This window comes from Lampetra fluviatilis, chromosome 6 (assembly GCF_964198595.1).
Source record: "Lampetra fluviatilis chromosome 6, kcLamFluv1.1, whole genome shotgun sequence".
Taxonomy (NCBI): Eukaryota; Metazoa; Chordata; class Hyperoartia; order Petromyzontiformes; family Petromyzontidae; genus Lampetra; species Lampetra fluviatilis.
Window position 1 is genome coordinate 8,642,456 of NC_136280.1, and position 21,007 is coordinate 8,663,462.

The 21,007-nt window shown below is 47.0% G+C and overlaps 1 protein-coding gene across 1 annotated transcript in view; it reads right to left on the minus strand.

The window, feature by feature from the left end:
• Positions 1-20,734, minus strand: part of LOC144933116 (glutathione hydrolase 1 proenzyme-like) — a 30,413-nt gene extending 9,679 nt beyond the window's left edge. The window contains exons 1-8 of the mRNA XM_078857675.1: positions 20,106-20,734; positions 13,995-14,125; positions 12,230-12,313; positions 9,619-9,829; positions 6,705-6,865; positions 3,817-3,963; positions 1,778-1,914; positions 483-670 (exon numbers count right to left, since the gene is read on the minus strand). Of these exons, the coding sequence (XP_078713801.1) occupies positions 483-670; positions 1,778-1,914; positions 3,817-3,963; positions 6,705-6,865; positions 9,619-9,829; positions 12,230-12,313; positions 13,995-14,125; positions 20,106-20,383 (1,337 nt within the window). The 5' untranslated portion in view covers positions 20,384-20,734. The remainder of the gene's footprint in view (positions 1-482; positions 671-1,777; positions 1,915-3,816; positions 3,964-6,704; positions 6,866-9,618; positions 9,830-12,229; positions 12,314-13,994; positions 14,126-20,105) is intronic.
• Positions 20,735-21,007: the final 273 nt, after the last annotated feature.

The following is a 21,007-nucleotide window of genomic DNA, read 5'->3' on the forward strand; positions in this document are numbered from 1 at the left end:
GAAGCTTTCGTGACTGCAAGGATTCATACTCTTAGTTTTTTTCGGTAAAGTCACATAGGTAAAAAATAAAAATTCATAAAAGTAAAATAAAAATCACGACGTTTCGGAGGCAACACAAGCTTCCGTCTTCAGGTGGAACCATCACAGCACGATAGCTGTATCAAGTGATACAGCTATCGATAGCTGTATCAAGTGATACAGCTATCCACCTGAAGACGGAAGCTTGTGTTGCCTCCGAAACGTTGTGATTTTTATTTTATTTTCATTTTACTTTCATTAATTTAAATTTTTTACCTACGTGACTTTACCGACAAAACCTAAGAATAAATAAACCCAGAACTCACTTTCGCCATTCTCAAATAAGGATGCAGTGGCGCCGACGCATCTTCCCTCTGGCGGCTCTGCGCAATTCGTAGCGCGCGAACCCTTGAAGCGAAAGCGATCGCGATGGCGTGGCCGCAACGCGCGGTGGGGAGACTCACTACAAGTTGATGGAGCTGGTGACGGAAACGGCGCCGCCGTCCTCGGCCAGCACGGACAGGTGCGACGTGCCGTATCGGGGCTTGTCGGGGTCAGTGGGCGTGTAGAAGGAGCGCTCGTGGGTGCGGTCGTCCTGGATAAGCTGTCGCAGCTTCTCGCCGTACGCCGGAGACATCAGCTCCTGCACCTTCTGGGAGCGCGACAGGAGACGCGCCGCCGCCACAGCAGCAAGGTGGGGACGTGCACATCAATTTCGTATGTGGACATTGAAAAAAATGGTACTTTACAAGAAGGTGGCCGGGTGGTTTAGAGGTCAGAGCCCTGGGCTGGCACCGCAGACAGCTTTGGTTACAATCCAGGTTTCGGCCCACTGTGATTGAACTCGTGTTGTCAAGCGTGGTGAGATGCTGGTCTCAAAAGGTTCACGAATTAATGTAGAAAATACCCATCAGGTTAAAATTGGTTTTGCACTTCATTTGGATAAATTCCAGCTCTGAGAATTAAACAATGGTCTGACTGTAAGGTAATGAATATTACTCGCGTATGCTGTAGGTGGCATATCATGAGACAAAGTAACCATTCAGATTTCTCACAGAGCAGTGTGATCCTTTGTATTAGAGAATGACCCGTGGAAGCAGAAACCATATAGGTACCTCTGAGATCCATTCAAGTGCCCTCTTGTCTACATTTTTTTTAACAAGTGTCGTTTCTATCCAGACTGAACCCTGCTTATCTTCTGAGGTCTGACAAGATCGCGCGCATTCCTGGATATCGTTTCGAAGGGCGACCACAATGAATAAAAAACAGCTGTTCTAGGCTGCTGCTGCTGCTGCTGCTGTGGGGCGCCGTTGTCAGCACAAAGGCAGTGCAGAAAAAATGAACCTGTAAAAACAAAGTTTTTCACTATAAATCCTTTATATGCGTGGCGGCTAGAGTCCTTTCGTCCTCTGGCTTGAGATGGCTGCCACCTATGGGTCAGATGATTGCCTGCCACCATTAAGCAATTGGTAATTAAATCAAATTTTTCTTTTCCTAAAAAGTGTAAAAATTTGGGAAAAGAATTTCACGAAAATTAATTGTCACGCACAACGAGTCTGTGTGCAAAATGTCAGCTCGATTGGATCACGGGAAGTGGGTTAAAAAACGACCGAAAGATTTGCACGGTCGTAAGCGCGCAAGCAAGTGAACTTAATATAAAGGATTTAAAAATGTCACTGTCGTGCTGCACCCACGCCTCTGCTCTCTGCCTTCATCGCCAACCCCTCACGGACCAGCAGCTCACCTCCCGCGAGCTCACCTGGGCCATGTTCTCGAACTCGGGGTCGGCGAGCTCCCTGTGCTGTGCGTAGGCGAACTTGAGCACCTCGACCATGTGGTGGAAGTCAAGGGCCCTGCCCTCAGTGTCCTTCATCTCCCTCCTCTGCATGTGGAACGCTGTGGGCCCAGACGAGCACGTCAAACCTTTAGAGACCGTTTCATCATCAGCACCGTCAACGCAATGAGCTTGGCTGGCAAAAAAAAAACGTATAATGCAATACACTGCTGGATGAAGGCCTTCCCCACACCGTGTCAGTAATGCAGGTTGTTTGACCATACTTCACCACACTGGTCAGTGTGGGTTGATGAACGGGAGGTCCCAGGACAGGTTCAGATATTGCTCACGACTGATGGTAGCTGTGGCTGGAAATTCAAATCAGTCAACCGGGTTCTTAGCGCAGTGCATTAACCACTGCGGCAGAAGGGAAATAATAAAATAATAAAAAGAAAACATCATAAAATAAAATTCTCACGATGTTTCGGCCACAACACAAGCAGCCGTCCTCAGGTGAAGAACAGAGCTGTTGGAAAGACAGCATCGCAGCTTTAAATCGAAAAATGCAGCCTAAGCAGTCAAACCTCTGGGAGCTGGATTTGATGACAGAGTGCAAGGTCACCCACTAGTGGCCGAGCACGTGGCAGACTGACACGACCGGTGTAACCTGTGCCCTCGGGCGGGGGGGTCAACCGACCACGTGTTCCGCTAATGGCGACCTTGTGCCGTTTTGTTTTTGGACGTACATCTTCTAAATATATTTCTTAACTAATTTTAGTCATATTAAAAAAATATATATATGTAACTGCCTTTATACTGGTAGGAACCACCTGGTTCCACCAGCCCACAGGGGATTATTGTGTCCGTCCGTCCGTCGTGCATCCAAAAATGGGAGGGGTGGGGCTGGGTGGAGAGGGGAGGGTGGGGAGGGGCTGGGTGGGGAGGGTGGAGAGGGGCTGGGTGGGGAGGGGTGGGGAGGGTGGGAGGGGTGGGGCTGGGTGGGGAGGGGCTGGTCACCCCCTGGTGCCCTTATAAAACTCAACTTTTAACCTACTCACGCCGGCTTGTGCCCGCCCTCACAGTCGGGCATATTTGCGGAATACACCACGCCGCCGTTGACCCTGGCCATTGACCGAGCAACCCAACGTTCCTACCAGCTCCCTCCGCAGGAATGTGTTATTTTGAAATATGCCACAGTCCCTTGTAGGCCGAATGCCATCATCACATTGGACTATTAAGGTGTGAGGGTAACTCTCATTCTCACGGCCAGTCCGCAACATTCACTTGTGGTAATATTACAGCAGGTGATAAAAAAATATTGTCCTAGGTTCCTTATTCAACATTGTACAACTGGTGTTAGTAAAATATAATATTTTGAGTTTTCAGATATTTTATATCGCAAAAAAGAAAAGGATATTTTTAAAAACCCACCAAGATCACAAAATTATCAAACTGTCATCTGAAAGAGGTGGGGTGTGAGGGTTTTTGTGAATAATTGAATTGGCCTCGTGAGACAAGATGATGAAATGGAATGTGGGTGGGCCAATGCAGGTGTGGCACGGTAGCAAAGCGAATAAAAGAAGGAGGCAGAAGGAATGCTCCTTGAGGGGGTTAACGGTTGGATGTGGTATAAGCCAAACATTTTGAAAGAATGCAATTATCAAGCACAAAAACTCGCCATGGCTCTAGCGGTCAACTCATAAATAATACTCACATTCGGTATTTGCGCAATTCCTCTAGCACAAAGGCTTACACGAAGGTACTGCGCTTATGCTTCGTAAGCTTTGCAGAACGTTTCCGCTTTGCGTTTACTGCAGAACTAGCCAACAGATCTTCACGGACAATTACCGGCAGCGCATTCCGCGTAGGTTGGCAGCACACCGCAAAAACCGTGGAGGCCGTGCGTGGGACCGATCAAGTCACCGCGCGACGCCGGGAGGAGGTAGCGTGGTGCAGCACCCAGTGCAAGCTCACTGCAAACAGTCAATCGTGTGTTTGTACTTGTGCGCAACAAGGCCCCGTACCGGAGAGAGCGTTGACGATGGAGGTGAGGATCGCGCCTCCCCCCGGAGGTGCCGGGGTGACGAGGGTGTACTTGCCGACGGAGAACATCAGCGGTTTCACGATTTCGGCGTGGTACGACCGCAAGTCCTCCAGGCTCAGCACACCGCCTGCAGGAGGCCGAGCACACGAGTGTGGGACATCGCTTACCGTCAGGCGTGCCGCGGATGTGCAAGTGTGCGTCAGACCACAGCCACCATCATCGAGCATTGTGTTTTTTTATTTCCATCTGGCAGAGACCAACAATGGGGATTCTTGGCGTCTCCCGTGTGTTGTCGGAGGTCGGTCCCCCCCGCAGTAGCCACTTGTTAATCGAGGTTAGCGCAAGTTGCGTGCGTTGTACGCGGATAAGGTTTTGGAAAGATGCGGGGAATTACAGTGAGAGGCATAAAGGGGAACAAGGCCACATTACAAATTATGGGTGAAGGTTACTCTAAGCAAACTAAATGTTGAGTAAAAAAAACATTGCGCTTTCGTGATGCGGCTTCGAAACATGAACCAACAAAGAATGTCGAAAAAAGGTGAAAGTGGAAGGAGGCATGGAGAGATGGTTACAGCGAGAGGCAGAACGAGGAAGGAATAAGCAGTGGGATGCAGATGAAAAATGTGCAAAACGAAAGTCATGTACGACATTATAATTCTTCTTGGTTCTTTCGGTAAAGTCACGTAGAAGGGAAATAATAAAATAATAAAAATAAAACATAATAAAATAATTCTCACGACGTTTATTATGTTTTATTTTTATTATGCTTTATTTTTATTATTTTATTATTTCCCTTCTAAGTGACTTTACCGAAAGAACCAAGAAGATGAATCCCTGCAGTCACGAAAGCTTTAAATCGAGACATTATAATTGTTGGAGGGACACGGCTGTAATACACAACTAATGATGTACATCAAAGGCAATTGCTGATGATGGACCAGGAGTGAAATTATGAAATAAAGAGGTGAGCGAGAGCGAGATTTATCACGATTGGAAAAATTTATTTGACTCTGAAAACTTGTGAGAGAGATGAATTGTGGAATCGCAGAGCTGTGGCCACGTGGGTAAGGCCTTTGTCCAGCAGTGGCTAGAACATTGGCTGATGATGTTGATGTGTTATCAAAGACAACTCAATCGCTACATTCATACAAAGTCCCTTTGAATTTGGCAACTCGAATGAACGTCGCATTTATTGCTGCGCACTTACAGAGAGACCTACCGAAAACATTCTCCAATTGGACCACTTAATCCATCCTAGATTTTCCTGCAAATCCACATTAGGTGTGGTAACTGCTTATTATTTAACTTAAATGAATAGTTTGTGTCGACACGTGGCAAATTGGTCACACTTTGATGAGGCTGCCTTGGAAATTCCATGTTGGCTCATTTGCCTATGTCAGTGGGCGGAATGAAAGCTAATCCTTTAAATCGGCAACTAGGCGGCTCGGCATGTAACGATCTGCCCCACTCATCATTCAGTGAACTTTCACAATTCAGTCATGATTGAGGTCAAGATCCGATGCTTTTTTATACTGTGGTGAAAATAGGGGCCTCGAATGGCCGTATGGGGCCACTTACAAATCGAAAAAACGATTCTAAAAAGGAAGATTCTAACCCACCAAGCCAGAAGCTACCCCCCCCCACCTCCTGGTGAATGCGTCACACAGAGGCAGAGACAGACCCAATCATGAACCACAAGTGAGCACGACAGTGGCAGGTGCTGGCCCAATGCTCCAAATGGACCAGCCGCCACTGGAACACGGATGGGAATAGGAGCACTGTCGACGACGACAACAACAACGACGACAACAACAACGACAACAACGACAACAACAACAACTGGGGGCACAGCAGCCTCTGAGTGGACGTGACGTTTTGACGGTTCGTTGTAGTCGTCATCGCTCCAGAGTGGTGGTCGGCAAGCAAAACAACAAGAGGAGCCATTTTTTTCGAATTCGGTAAGAAACTCAAAATTTCAAGAGCCGCAATGGAACGTGAATATGACGCGTTTCTGAATAAACGACGTCACCAAGCAGTTCTTAGATATCCGCACGCGGCTTCGGAGCCGCAGGTTGCCGACCCCTGCTCCAGCATATCCGAAAGCACATTACAAAGGTAAAGGTGCAGCTCTGCAATGACTTGCTCACGCGAATGTTGCCAGAAGGACCTTCAACGAGAGGGAGCTCTAGATAATCCCTCAAGAGGTTAGAGGTTACTTGACCTTCTCTGTCACATGGCTGAGCAAAGGGGATGGGTTGGTGTTGGGGTGGAGGGCCTATCACCCACCCCCACGAATCCCTAAAAATGGTGAAGTTTTTACATTCCTTCCGCACTGACCGGACGTGATTCGGAGAAAATGTGCGAGCACCCCCCACTTCGCCCCTCCCCCCCCACACACACGTGACCCCACCGCTTGACGACCTCCCGTCTTCTTGGTTCTTTCAGTAAAGTCACGTAGAAGGAAAATAATAAAAATAAAATATAATAAAATAATTCTCACGACGTTTCGGCCACAACGCAAGCAGCCGTCCTCAGGTGGAGAACAGGTCTGTCAAGGAGACATGCTGGGAAAATAATTTGCAAATTATTTTGTCAAGACGCTCTTCGCCCCTCCATCCCAGCATAAATAGTCGCTCCAAGCCTGGGGCGTGCCATTCAGACTCTGTCTCCTCGACAGACCTGTTCTCCACCTGAGGACGGCTGCTTGCGTTGTGGCCGAAACGTCGTGAGAATTATTTTATTATGTTTTATTTGTATTATTTTATTATTTTATCATTTCCCTTCTACGTGACTTTACCGAAAGAACCAAGAAGATGAATCCCTGCAGTCACGAAAGAAGCATTAAATCGAAATTTGACCTCCCGTCACCTTTCGCGCGGACGTCTTCGACCAGCAGCGTGGCCAGAGAGCCGTTGTACAACGCGTCCTCGCCTTCCCTGGCGATCGTCTCCAGGGTGCGCGCGAGCGCTGGGTAGCGCACGATGTCGTTCTCCTTTTTGACGGTGCCGTTGGGCCAGCAGAAGAGAGCGCTGGGAGGGAGGGGGGGGGGGACAGGCGGCAGAGGCCATCGCTCAGCGTGCCGAACGCGCGCAGAAGGGCGCCGCAGATCGGACCGTCACGTAACTTATCTTATTGTTTGTTTTATACCATTGGAACCTCATTTGCCAGTAAAAAATATGATGATTGTTTTTTTTACCCTTCTATCTGGCAACAAAACTGACACCTTTTTTTACAAGGAGTCATGTTTGCATAGACCACAATACCTGCAGCCATAATGCAAACAAAAAACATAACTCTGATAATGTGCATTGTCCTTGAAGTTGATTGGTCCACACCCGAGACAGCTTTCCTTAGAGCCTAGTCTCACATGGTGTTGGACCAGATGACGCCAATGTTTTTTGTTTGTATTATGGCTGCAGGTATTGTGGTCTATGCAAACATGACTCCTTGTATAAAAAGGTGTTTGTTTTATGTTTATCTACAGAGCGCCTCGGCCCAGGGCGCTTTAAGTAGTTTCACAAGCGGTAAACCCACTCCCCCACACCCTGTCATTTCCACCCGCTTCATCCACTTTCCTTTTTTAAGTTATTTTCCGTCACCTTCCCCTCGCCATATGGTCCCGGTGGGGTCAACGAGCCCACTCTCTCTCTCTGTCTGTCTTTAAACCCAGGTGCACTGTGGTCGGCACTGAGGTCAGAAGAGTTTCTATAACCCCCTCCCTGCGTCGCGGTTTGTGATCTGTGCCGGTCTCTTATTGAACAAAAATAGAGCATACTCTTCGGGTCTTTCGGTAAAGTCACGTAGATAGAAAAATAATAAAATTTAATATATAAATAAAGCCACGACGTTTCGATTGCAACACAAGCAATCGTCTTCAGGTGAATGAATACAGCACCTGAAGACGATTGCTTGTCTTCTTGGTTCTTTCGGTAAAGTCACGTAGAATGGAAATAATAAAATAATAAAAAGAAAACATAATAAAATAATTCTCACGACGTTTCGGCCACAACGCAAGCAGCCGTCCTCAGATGAAGAATAGGTCTGTCGAGAAGACAGAGTCTTTCATTCAGAGAGAGAATTATTTCATTATGTTTTATTTTTATTATTTTATTATTTCCATTCTACGTGACTTTACCGAAAGAACCAAGAAGATGAATCCCTGCAGTCACGAAAGCTTTAAGTCAATGTTTATACTTTTCAATGTAAAGCTTTCGTGACTGCAGGGATTCATATTATTGGTTCTTTCGGTAAAGTCACGTAGAAGGGAAATAATAAAATAATAAAAATAAAACATTATATACCATAACATTTTCCTCAGGTGAGGACGGCTGCTAGCATTGTGGCCGAAACGTCGTGAAAATTTTATGATATTATGTTTTATTTTTATTATTTTATTACTTCCCTTCTACATGACTTTACCGAAAGAACCAATAATAAGATTTATACTATTTCTGTTTTACCAGGTAAAGCCTACTGAGCTATATAGCTCTTTTTTAGAAGCGGCCTTGCCACAAATGATTTCTCAATTAAGTGGCTTATCACGTGGAAATCTATTGCAGTCAAATACTCTAAACGCATGATGTTGATTCTAAATATGGAGGGAAAGACCGGAGGACCCAGAGAAAAATCCACGCGACCACGAGAAGAACTTGCAAACTCCACATATACAGAGTCAGGATAGAACCTACGACCTCCTGTATACCAGGCAAGGTAGTTGACATCTCACCACTGTGGTGCTCCAACCTCACTTTTCCTACTTTTAACACTGACATGGATGGTTATACCTGGGCAATGTGGCGTAGCCATTGAGCGTGCGTACTGCTATGCTCTTGCAGCCAGACACCGCGCCTTCAACGACCCACGGAGTGGGGGGAACGCTCACCCACACACAGTGGAATGACAAATGCCCGTGTATTTGTACACGTACACACCATGAGATCACAACGGCGAAAGTTATCACTCATGCTGATGTAACGTAACCAAGGTTTGCGACATTGTGCCAGGTTTAGGATTTTGTCAAAATTGCACTCGCATTTAACTTTCCCATCGGTAACTGATAACCAGCAGGGTCATTTTTTAACCGTCCACAGCACTTGAATAGAACATCAACAATTAAAAAGTTGGCCATAAATCTAAGAGCGGAACGAGAAGGAGGTTAAGGAAGGGGACTGCTTAATGTACAGGGCAAGTTTATTCCAGTGCAGGGGTGTCCCCAACATTTTGTCATGGCGTGACTATCACTTTATGTACATGTTCACAAATCCAACCTCTTCACGCAAGAGTAATGCTCACTTCATCTCTCACGCCTTCGCTTTGCGTAATGCACAGGGCAAGTTTATTCCAAATATACCCCCGGCCAGGCCTGTAGCTTCGCAAAGGCTGGGGGGCTGAGCCCCCCCCCCCCTGCTGAAGGCTAAGTACCCCCCCCCCCCGCCCCCTCTCCACCCCTTCTAATTCTTATATTCAAGCCGTATGATTTACAAAATGTCTGCAATAGTTGGTGGCGGCTGCAAAATACAATTAAGCGAGGGGCATCTCGGGCCTCGCTGACGCACACAGCTGGCGAGAGCCAGGGCAGGACGCATGACGGACAAAGGTCGTGCCGTTACGTATTCTCTTTGGCGTTTAGCGTACGTTTTAAATTAGTTTTATATTAACGTGATCGTGCCCCCCCCCCTCCCACCCCCGAGATTTTGTATTATCCCCTCCTCCCCCCCCCACCCTTTAATCAATGTCACACTACCGGGTTGCCTCCGAGACCGTGTTCCTATCGCGTCCATACCAGATTTCGGAGTCGTTTTTGAATTTGACCACCTCGTCGATTTTGGTGAGCTTCTCGGCCAGCTCCCGCGATACGGGGACGCCATTGCGAGCCATCTGGATGCTCGGCTCCAACAGCTTGTGCCAGGGCAGGCGGCCGTGGCGGCGGTGGGCGAGGGCGTAGGCTCGCAGCTCGCCGGGAACGCCGATCGCCAACGGCTCCATGGAAAGTACTGCGGCAGAGGAGGGCGAGGAGAGCGCCGACGGTTAATGGGAACGACGATGGGTTTGTCTTTTTGATATAGCGCCCTACACGCCGGGGCGTCTCGGGAACACTTGACATCACATCTCATCTCGCACCGGCACCCCCAATGGCAGCCGTCCTTGTGTGGCACGAGGCGACTTAGGACCCGGCCTGCAATCGGCCATTAGTCTGCCAGTAGGGAGCGATGATTGATGATTGCTACGTGTAATTCCAATTGAGTAAGTTTGGTTTCGAGTCTTCTTCTTCTGCTTAGCCAGAAGTCCCATTATTGCATGGGGTGTCAGCTTCTCAATTAACATAATAAATAAAATATAGAATAATGAAGCTATTATACAAAGTACAACGATGCTTAAACTCGGTTAAGATTTTGCGGCGCAAATTTTGCGGCGCAAATTTTGAGGCGCAAAATTTTGAGGCGCAAATTTTGCGGCGCAAATTTTGAGGCGCAAATTTTGAGGCGCAAATTTTGAGGCGCAAATGGCCTTGTGCGGTGTACTATTAAACAACTAACAAAAAAATGGGTCTTACGATGTCCCAGGATTTACAGATTTCCAAGGACAGCTTGCTCAAGAAATCTGACATCCTGGGAAAATCTATGACGCATGGACACATTGATTTTGCAAATGGAGTAGTCAACGGAGATTTCCAAAACGCACGAGGGTCAGGCATCTATTGAGATTCCCACAACAGCACAAATTATGTGAACTATGCCCGTTCCCACTGTCCCTGATGCACTTCATTTAACTGGATACATTTATCTAGCAATCACTTACAATGGAACAATGCCATTATCTCACCACCAGAGCTAAGTGACTGATAGAGTATTTCCAACTGAAGACCATGGAATGGTGCCTATCATCATCAGGCATGATAAATCCGCTGCTGGATGAAGGTCTCCCCTTGCCATCACCACATCTCACAATCATCAATCTACCTGGCACCATCTGCGGGGAGGGAATCCATTACAAGATGCTTTGATGCCTCTGCCCATGGTCTGCTGCTCTCAGCAAACCTTGCATTACATCGGGAGCCGATGAGACAGCAGGAGTAAGATACACTCTATCAGCCGTAGTCTTGCGGTTTAACGAACGTTTATAATGTACAGCGTTTGCTGTTTTAAGCTAGCATGACATATCTGTGAAGACGGAATTTTGGTTTCATTCCCAGTGTTTAATCAACCTGCAGGAAGATAGACATTATTATGGTTGAGTGGGAAATGTTTGACTCAAAGTCTGCCCAAAGACATCGATCGGCAACACAAGCACAGCATTGTCAGGAGAAAGCCGTGGCATGTGACTTATACCACACAGCGATTTATTTTTTTAAACATATGTTTGAAATCCTAAAGCCCCCTTGATGTCCTCGTGACGTATATACATATTTGACATTTACTGTGAGCGTTGCCTGCAAAGGATTAAGATAAGTCAAAGTGATTTCCTGTTTCGATGACAATTGAGGTGGCGCTCAACTCCTGTTTACAGCCTTGAGCCGGTCGTGTAAATATTCCACGTTCCTGTTGCGAGTCTATCCATAGGACCACCACTGTTGACTTTCCCACAGAAGTGGGAAAATATCGCTTGATAAATACAGACCAACCAAAACAAATGTGGTACATTGTTTCACTTCCTCATGTGTATTATTCCAAACGCTGTCACCTAGATTAATTTCAAGATCACTCTCACACCACCTCGCTGCAACCTTACCTCTCCCCTCTCATTTCACTCGACTCTCCTGCGCACAGCAACCAAGGCTTTCTGTCGAAGCCTCCAGTCAACCCGAACTCAGTGGGACGTCGCTCATTCCGCTCTGCTGTCACCTATTTTTGTCTGGAACTCCGGAGTCCCAGCAATCTGTGCTGTTCACTCTTTGGCTCTGTTCTCGTCCAGGCTCAGGGTGGCCGCTGGATTTAAAACCGCGGACCTCTGCAACGAGCGGCGAACGCTCTACCACTGGACCATACTCTTTGATCTTAATTTGGAGCTTTCGTGACTGCAGGAATTACTCTTTGGTTCTTTCGGTAAAGTCACGTATAAAGATAAAATAATAAATTAAATAATAGCATACGACGTTTCGATTGCAACACAAGCAATCATCATCAGGTATAAATGAAATGGCAACAAAAATCTAACCAGAAAACTATAGACAGATATATAAGCAGACATATATCACCAAGATACATAGAGAGTGAGCAACACATAGGCACACAGAGAGAGAGCGTCTCTGTGACGAGGCCTTAAATAGAGAGAGGGGGCGGACCATGTTACCATCTTTCCCCCTTGCCTGCCCCCCCCCCACAAACCCTTCAAACCCCCCCCCCCCCAACAGAACGGTGGAAGATATCTCGTTAGGACAACAAAACTGGCATTACTCTTTCGATTGCAAAGTGTTTCGTTGATGGATGGCGGCAGGTTCCTCGGAGCCCTCTCCCTCGCCATAATCACCTCCGTTTCCCCTGCATGAGAGAAAAACAAAAGTTTGACAAATGACACAGACACGAAGTCATGCACAACGAGTCCGTGTTCATGATGGCAGCGTGTAGGCCAGGGGTGGGGAACCTTGTTTCTGCCAAGGGCCATTTGGATATTTATAACATCATTCGCGGGCCATACAAAATTATCAACTTTAAAATTAGCCTGTTATATTTGGTCAAACATTTAATTAACTCACCCCCAATGTGATGGCTGGAACTGCTTCCCTTTGGCGAGGCGTGTGATGTTAGCTGGTATTGACGATGTTGCTGCTACTCGCAACTGTTTTTCCAGGATTGCTTCTAGATTTATTGAATTTCGAGTCCCGCCTGCGGTTGCCTTGGCAAGGCCACACCAAATGATTTCTCGGGCCTCATGCGGCCCGCGGCCCGGACGTTCCCCACCTCTGTTGTAGGCAAGTTGCGTTCTATACCTCACCCAAGAACACGAATATCACCCAGCACCTGGTCGCCGTTTCAAAATGGGTTGTTTAATATGAGGCTGAGCGTGAATGTGTATAGAGTCAGTGACATTTGTACACACACGAGGACATGGAAATACTTGCGTGGTGTCAGGAATTTTCAAAAGGAAGAGGGGGGGAGGGTCTACATGGGGTATGAGGGGGCCGAGGCCTGGGCAAGGGAATGAGGTGACCACACACATTGATCGGTGATGTGAAGGGGGGAGGGGGGGTGAAGACAACCAGCGTCTATCAGCACAGAGGCACGGTACATTTCGATTTATAGCTTTCGTGACTGCAGGGATTCATCTTCTTGGTTCTTTCGGTAAAGTCACGTAGAAGGGAAATAATGAAATAATAAAATTTTAACATTATGCTTTATTTTTTATAAAAAATATATAATGTTGTATTTTTATTATTTTATTATTTTTATATAAAAAAAAACATAATGCTTTATTTTTATTATTTCCCTTCTACGTGACTTAAAAAAAGTTTTATTTTATTATTTTATCATTTCCCTTCTACGTGACTTTTAAAAACAACATGTTTTATTTTTATTATTTTATTATTTCCCTTCTACGTGACTTTACCGAAAGAACCAAGAAGAAGAAGAGGCACGGTAGTTGAGGTGATTAGCGACTCGACGCCCGGATGCTAATGTGGAAGACGCGAGCTCAGATTCATGAGTCGGATGGTACTTTTTTTAACCACCCCCTCGGCTACGGCGTCTCTCCAATGAGCGACGGTATTTTTGACGCAATTAATCCAGAGCATGTTATTCCGCAATGAGTGGCTTTAAAAAAAAAATAGTAATGCATACTTTTTACTATTAAAATGAAGACAAGTGGCTTCTACCTTCCTGTGCCCAAGTGTTTTTAGTGGGGAGGCTACAGTCGATTGTTCTCCCCTCCCCCCCAAAGTGTGCAACTTCCTACCCCATTCCCCTCCCCCGCCATCTCCTCTTGGACACAACCAATGATGCTGGCACCACGTGACACAGAACAACGATGGGATTTATTTTGTACCGCATCTGAATGCGACCGCATCTCAAGACGCTGGGATGAGACCGCTTGATGGGCGGTCAATTGCTTCTACGCCTCCCGATGGAAATAAAAATTGAGACGTAACAGCACAGAGGAGTTTGATGATAAATGGACGTACATGCCAACGTGTAGGAACGTGTATGGTCGCGTGTGCACACTCACCTCCGGCCGGATTGTAAATGGTAAAAATGACGCCCCCTCCCAGACCCATGCTGTGTGGGTTCATCAGCGAGGTGCAGAACAGGGTAGCTATCGATGCATCAACCGCAGAGCCGCCTACCTTCAGAATGTCCCTGTGCAGGAAACAAAGTCATTAGGCCCGTAACGGTTTGGCCGTCCTCGCGATTCCGTGATTTGTCGCGATTCGGGCTGTTGGGATTATCTTAGACTCGTTGGTAAGAGGTAAAGGATGGAGCCCTGCAACTGTTCTACTCGTGGCACTGCCGATGGAAGGGGAGCCCCTATAGAGAGCCCCTCTGGAGGGTATTTGGTCTACTCGTCCACGCTGACCGGACGTCTTGTTGGAAATGAGAGTGTTTAGAAATTAGCCCACCACACACGACCTGCCGATTGTCTAGAGTGGACCCATTTATACTGCGGGGTGGACAGAGGCAGCAGGATTTAAGAAACTCGTCCCATTGTTTCAACGGCCGTGCCGGGAGATCGAATCGAACCGGCGATCTCAGGATTGCAAGTCCAGCGTGCTAACCACGTAAATGGGCGCATTGAGTTTTCGAAAGTTCTGCAAATGAACAAAAAAAACTCATGCATTTTTGTGAGTGTTTTTTTGTTCGTTGTGCTTGTGCACCACTTCACATCATTTGTTCAGTTCCACAAATTAGGCAAATTTAGGCAACCGCACGGTAATAAGTGCAACGTAATCCTGACCGTACATATCCGGTGTCATTTTGAAGGTAATCGTCTACAGCTGCAGTAAAACGCGGCTTGTTTACCAAGTAAAATGGTTTCCCACATGCGCAAAGCTGAATGGTGCATGCGACGCGTACATGTGTGGGTAAAGAGGGTCAGGTAGTGATCACGAAAAAGTACATTACGAGCATTTCTCCCTTACGAACAGAATGGACAAATAATTTCCATCTGAACTGCAGTCTTAATTTGTTGCCATACCATGCACAAGTAAAAAAAAAGTACTTCACTGTTATACTAATGATTACCCACAGCTTTGAAGTATCTGAATATATTTTTGAACCGTGTCTTAGCAGTATTCCTCACTGATGGCCCCTGGTGACCCCTGGTGACCCCTGGTGGCCCCTGGTGGCCCCTGGTGGCCCCTGGTGGCCCCTGGTGGCCCCTGGTGACCTTTAGCGCGGCCCCCGACAATGCACAAATGTGAAAGGATCCCGTCATGCCGCGAAACCCCCAATGGTTTCAAATAATGTGGCGGCCCTCACACCAATGTCGTATCGCTAAAAGTGACCCCCTCTGAAAGTTAGTGAAGAACACTGCGTTATCGGAATGTCGAGGCAGGCTGTGTCGCATGGGGGGTTGTTAACAATCTTGGTCAACTATAAAACTATTCAACTATAAACAGTTTTTATTTTACCAGGTAACGCCCACTGAGCTATGTCGCCCTTTTTCAGAAGCGACCTGGCCACAAATGATAGCTCAACGAAGTGGCTTATCGTGTGGAAATGTATAGCTGCCAAATACTCTAAATGCATGTTTCTAAATGTTTTTAGACGCTTGATGGAAAGTCTCTAGTAATGCATTGAAGACAAACTTGGGCATGTACATTTACACAATATTTGCCAAAAACTAAATCGATTCCCAAGCACATGGAACGATGCTTGTATCGTGAACATAAGAATACATTTTTACCTATGCAGGTTTGCATGTCTCGTATAATACTTATGCTCACTGTATAGAACTTTCAAATATCTCTCGCCAAGCATGTCAGGAAAACAATTCGGACAAGTTATTTTTCTTTGTAGGGGAAGCAGCGATGCAGTGGGTTGTGCCAGTGGCGTAACGACATCATCAGCACAGGGGAGCCGGCAATCGGTCAGTTTTGTTTTGCACGGTTGAACGTAGGCGATTATACACCGCGGCTCCTCTTGCCGAATCAAATCGTTACGCTCACGACCCCCCCCCCCCCATTCGCCCCAACGCGGCGGAAAGGTTCTGCTCGTTTACCCAGTTACGCTACGACAACATCGAAACGCAAGCCAAACGTTGCTGCTCCAATTCAATAAAAAATCTAACGTGGGACGCAAATGAACGCATGTTCATTAAAATAAATGTAAACCGCGTTTTAGATAAGTGTTTGTTCTTTTACACAGTTGTTGAAAACTCAACAATATCTCATGGTGTTTGTCGAGGGGGGGGCCCCCCACTACCACGCTAATTATGCTCCTGGTTCACGCACTCCGCTATGAACCTGGCGACTGACCCGATATCTATTCCGGGCCATGGCTAGCAATCGTGGCGAGTGATATCTGAACGGGTCCTGGCCACCCACATCACTCTCCTCCCCATGCCCCCTTCATCAATCCACATTGTTAGGTTGGGTCAAACCACCATAACGACGGACACGGCACGTGGAGGGCTCCATCCAAACGAGCAGTGGAGTGACAAAGGCCCTGTACGTTATTCACATCGTCGCTTGCTCTTTGTACCCCACACACGAGCCGTTGAATCAGTTGGCCTGACGTGAACCGTGGAGAAACGAGAGATGTGCACTATCGCTGGTCGTCGTGTCAAACATGCCAAGCGGTTTCTCCACGAGTCTGGGAATAGCATCACAGTGTGGCACTTCTCAGTCGAACGAGCGCCGCACCCTGTCCCCCCTCCTGTCCTCCTCCCCCATGCGATTTGATTAATCGTCTTCTGCTTGGTCGTGCTCTGATTAATTTAGTCTTGGCAGCGGTGTGTTGTTATATGGCAACCCTTCAGTGGCTGCATAGGTCACGTCAGTTGACTACAACATACAAATCGAATATCGCCGATGCTCGCACGCACGCACGATTCGACGCACGTGTCGTGAACGCAGGAACGAACTTTTAGTTGACCGCAGAGCGGCATCGTTATACTCCTGGTGAGCAAACAGCTGCATAAAATACGCAGGCCACTCTTGGTCAATCGCACGGGGTTGTGGGAGCCAGTGGACTCTGGACTTGACATTATTTGTATTTCCTTTCTTCGTGCATGGCACACTGAGATTATTGGATGAATTGCGTCTTATAAATGACAATTATTAGTATTATGCGTGATTGATACTGCCACAGCGCCGGAAAATTGGGACTCGGTTTGGTCAAACTCACGTTGTTGAGTACAGCGCACATCAGACTATCTATTCATACTCGAGGAATCCGATGAGCTATGAAGCTCTTTTCAACAGATGTCCACATGAGTGATGCTGCCAAGGCAAGGGTGCGTTGGAGGCGTTGTACGTGTACAGCAATCTGTCATTCCACCTCTGGATGCGGGCCTCCCCAAAGCTGTGAGGGTTGCAGGAATCATGTGAAGCACAATTCGCCTTGCTGGTCTGTGATTGGTCGGTGTGAATGCAGCAAGGAGAGACGCGAGAACACGGAAGCGCAGTACCAACACTGGGTGTTGGTACTTTATACTCTGAGTTCTTTCGGTAAAGTCACGTAGGTAAAAAAATTAAATTAAAATTAACAAAAAATAAAATAATAAAATCACCACGTTTCGGAGGCAACACAAGTCTCCGTCATCAGGTGGGATCGTCACAACCAGATTTGCTGCATCAAGTGAGGCAGGGATTCAAGATGCAAGCTCTTAAATACAAGTTAAGGGGGGAGGAGCTTATCATAATGTGGTAGCCAATGAATGGAACGTATCGGGAGGGGGGGCGGGGCTAGATGGGTAACCGTGCACTGGCGGTCACCCATCCAAAGCGATATCCAAGCTCAAACCTGCTTAGCTTCGGAGATCCGACAAGATCGCTCATATTCCGGGTGATTGGGTCATATAGGCCAAGGTGTTGTAAGGGATCCAAATTCAATTCAATTCCAGGGCACACAAGACAGAATTCAAGTACGAGGTGCTGTGTAGTCTACACTGGATCAACCAGATAATCCAAGCATTCAAAAGTATGCAGACTGATGCAAGTATAGTTACTGTACACATTTTTAATGAGACTCTTACTTCTCAACAGGCGATTGCATATTGTGAAAGTGATGGCTCCATATCTTACGGAGGACAGTGTTTACAATATTACACAATAAGAGCATTCGGATTGATGGGAGACACGTAGGTGTTATTTTGCAATATCCACCGTTGTTTTCCCTATAATTATTATTAACTGACGTATCTGTGGGGTATCTACAAAGGTCATTTTTAAGCAGTCATACTCCTCCCTAAAAGGCCACTGGCGTTAGAGCATTTATTTTTCTTTCAGGAAGTGGTGATTTGATTAAGTCCAGCTGTTTCAAACTAATCTTTATTAAAGGCGTTCTTGGTCAAGAGGAGACTTTGGCACCCGTGACTCCTCCGCACATGGGAGCAAAGAATTGCGTAATGAAATTTTGACTTAAAACTTTCGTGACTGCAGGGATTCATATTCTTGGTTCTTTCGGTGTTAGTTAGTTGTAGCTTCGTTGTAATTACTGGCGAAACGTCGAACTCAGATTGTAAATGTTGTGGCTTGGCTCTCCAACACACCGGTGTGCTGTACTAGTATACTACACTATACACTACTATACACTACACTACGCACTACTATGCACTACACTATACACTACACACTAGTGCTGTACTGGTGACGAATTGCCACGTTCTGTTTACGTGACAACCCTTACTAGTTGGCTGTGTCGGGTGGTGGCGGGTTTTAACGACACATTTATATATTTTACGCGATCTAACCCCCCCAAAAAAAAACCTCTATTATGGAAAACACCGGGCAGCTAACCAGTATTGGTTCAGGCAAGCCTGACTCTGCCGAAGAAGAAAAACTGAATGTCGAGAAACGGTCCCAGTGTTTGCTTGGATTGCGCCAACACTGCCTAAGTAAGATGCACTCCCCCCACCCCCCCCCAGAAGGCCGTTAATCCGATGGATTGAGTGGAGCAATATTTACTTTCCGCTTTTTTGTGTGTTTTGTTTATACACTTTATTTGTTTATGTTGAAAGAGGCGATATCTACTCGTTAGTAACATTTTCCACGACGACTGTTCATGATATGTGGGGAAAGGAAGCAAGATAAGTGAACGTGTTTTATCTGGAGATTCCTGAGACACACAAAAACCACATAAGGGGTCACTCGATTTGTCATCTGTCTACATTCCATGCAAAATAATTTTGGGAAGAAAAAAAAACTTTCAAGACTCAATGGACTTGTCCCACAAAAGAAATCTCTGCTGTATCTGGTTTATATATCAAAGTGTCGTCACTGGAAGCCACAGACGCAACTGACCACACTTTGATGTTTCGTATTATTTAAAAACATACACAACTAGCAATTCTGACTCATTAACCCTCCGGATTCAATGAAATGAGAAGCACTTAAGTAAAGCGAGTAATTGGCCTATTGATACAGACATCCCCGCCATAGGAATTAGAAATTTCCACCACTGAATGAGGGCTTTAGATAAGCACCGCCTCAAAGCACATGGGCAAAAAAATATGTTTAACTTTTGATTTTGAATACGTGCGCGAACCACGCCACCGCTTCCCCCATACATGAGCACGAACAAACAAAGATACACATAAAAAAACTAAAGACACAGAGCCAAATAAATGACACACCGGCACAGAAAGACGAAAGACACGCACTCGGCTACAGACAAAAGACACATGGCACATCGAGACAAACGCGGACAAAACACACGTACACACAGAGACCATGCCAACAACAAAAATGCACGCATTGACAGAGACAGACAAAGACACACGCACGCCGACAACGGACAGAAAAATACAACACTCGCAGAGACAAAGACGCGCACGGTCAAACAACCGCGTGCGTAAGGGGTGGCCAAAGTGATCGACCACTTCTAGATTTGAAGCTTTCGTGACTGCAAGGATTCACATTCTTGGGCTTTTTCGGTAAAGTCACGTAGGTAAAAAATGTATTAAAATTAATACAAGTAAAATAAAAAATAAAATAAAAATCACGACGTTTCGGAGGCAACACAAGCTTCCGTCTTCAAGTGGAACCGTCACAGCACGCTCGCTGTATCAAGTAAGTGAGAAATTCCAAGAGATCCGACCCCGTATATATACTGGGTTTTTTTTTACCTACGTGACTTTACCGAAAAAACCCAAAAATACGACCGACCACTCGCTGACCTGCCCACGATGGAGCATTGCGTTGCGTCCGACGCAACGGCCCCGCGTTGGTAGCTGGGCCATTCGCGGATGATCCTGTCACATTTATCCGCATCCTCGGGGCCCCGTGGATGTCCCAGCTGCAGCAACGCCGCGGCCACGAGCAGCAGCGTGAGCACCACGAGACTCGCTACGGCCACCACGAGGCTGCACGCCCAGCACCGCGACCCTCGCCGGCAGAGACCCCCCCGCCTCGCCCGCCTCCCGGAGTCGCCGTGCGCAAGAGGAGGAGGAGGCATTTCATTTGGGGTGGTGGGGAAATCCGTACGGGTAGTCGGTCAGTCGGTTCGTCCCCGAACTGGCTACCGGACCTGCTTGCCGTGCTTAGCCACTCCTTCTGCTGGTGTTCTATTGACCCCCTTACAAGCCCGTAAGCTCGTAGCTCCGAGCACCGCAGTCGTGCAAAAAAAACTGAACGTCCCTTGGAGTTGGGTGGCTCCGGCTTGCTGGTTTTTCCGTCAGTCGGTCAGTCGCCTATCTACTCCCCCTGGTACTCCTGCACGATGCGTCAAGCTCTCTCCGCGTCTAACCCCACGAAGCGCTGCAAAGATGAACGCCGCTGGTGATTCTGGAGAGTTGTGAGAAGCGATGAGGAAGGAGGAGGGAGGATGTTGGGGGAACATTGGGGTGAAGGGGGAGTGATTAACAGGCACCACGTAGAGGAAAGTGCTCTGTGCGGCCAAGTGGGGGCGTCTTTTAAAGAGCAAGCGCAGAAGGGTCGGATCGTCGGTGGAATTATGAATGGGATTCGTGGTTGGGTAGATGATGAATTGATCTGCGCATGAATACATCCTGTACACGGATGCATTGATGGGTTAGGTGGACGCTTGAGTGAATGGGTGCGATGATGGATGAGTGGGTGA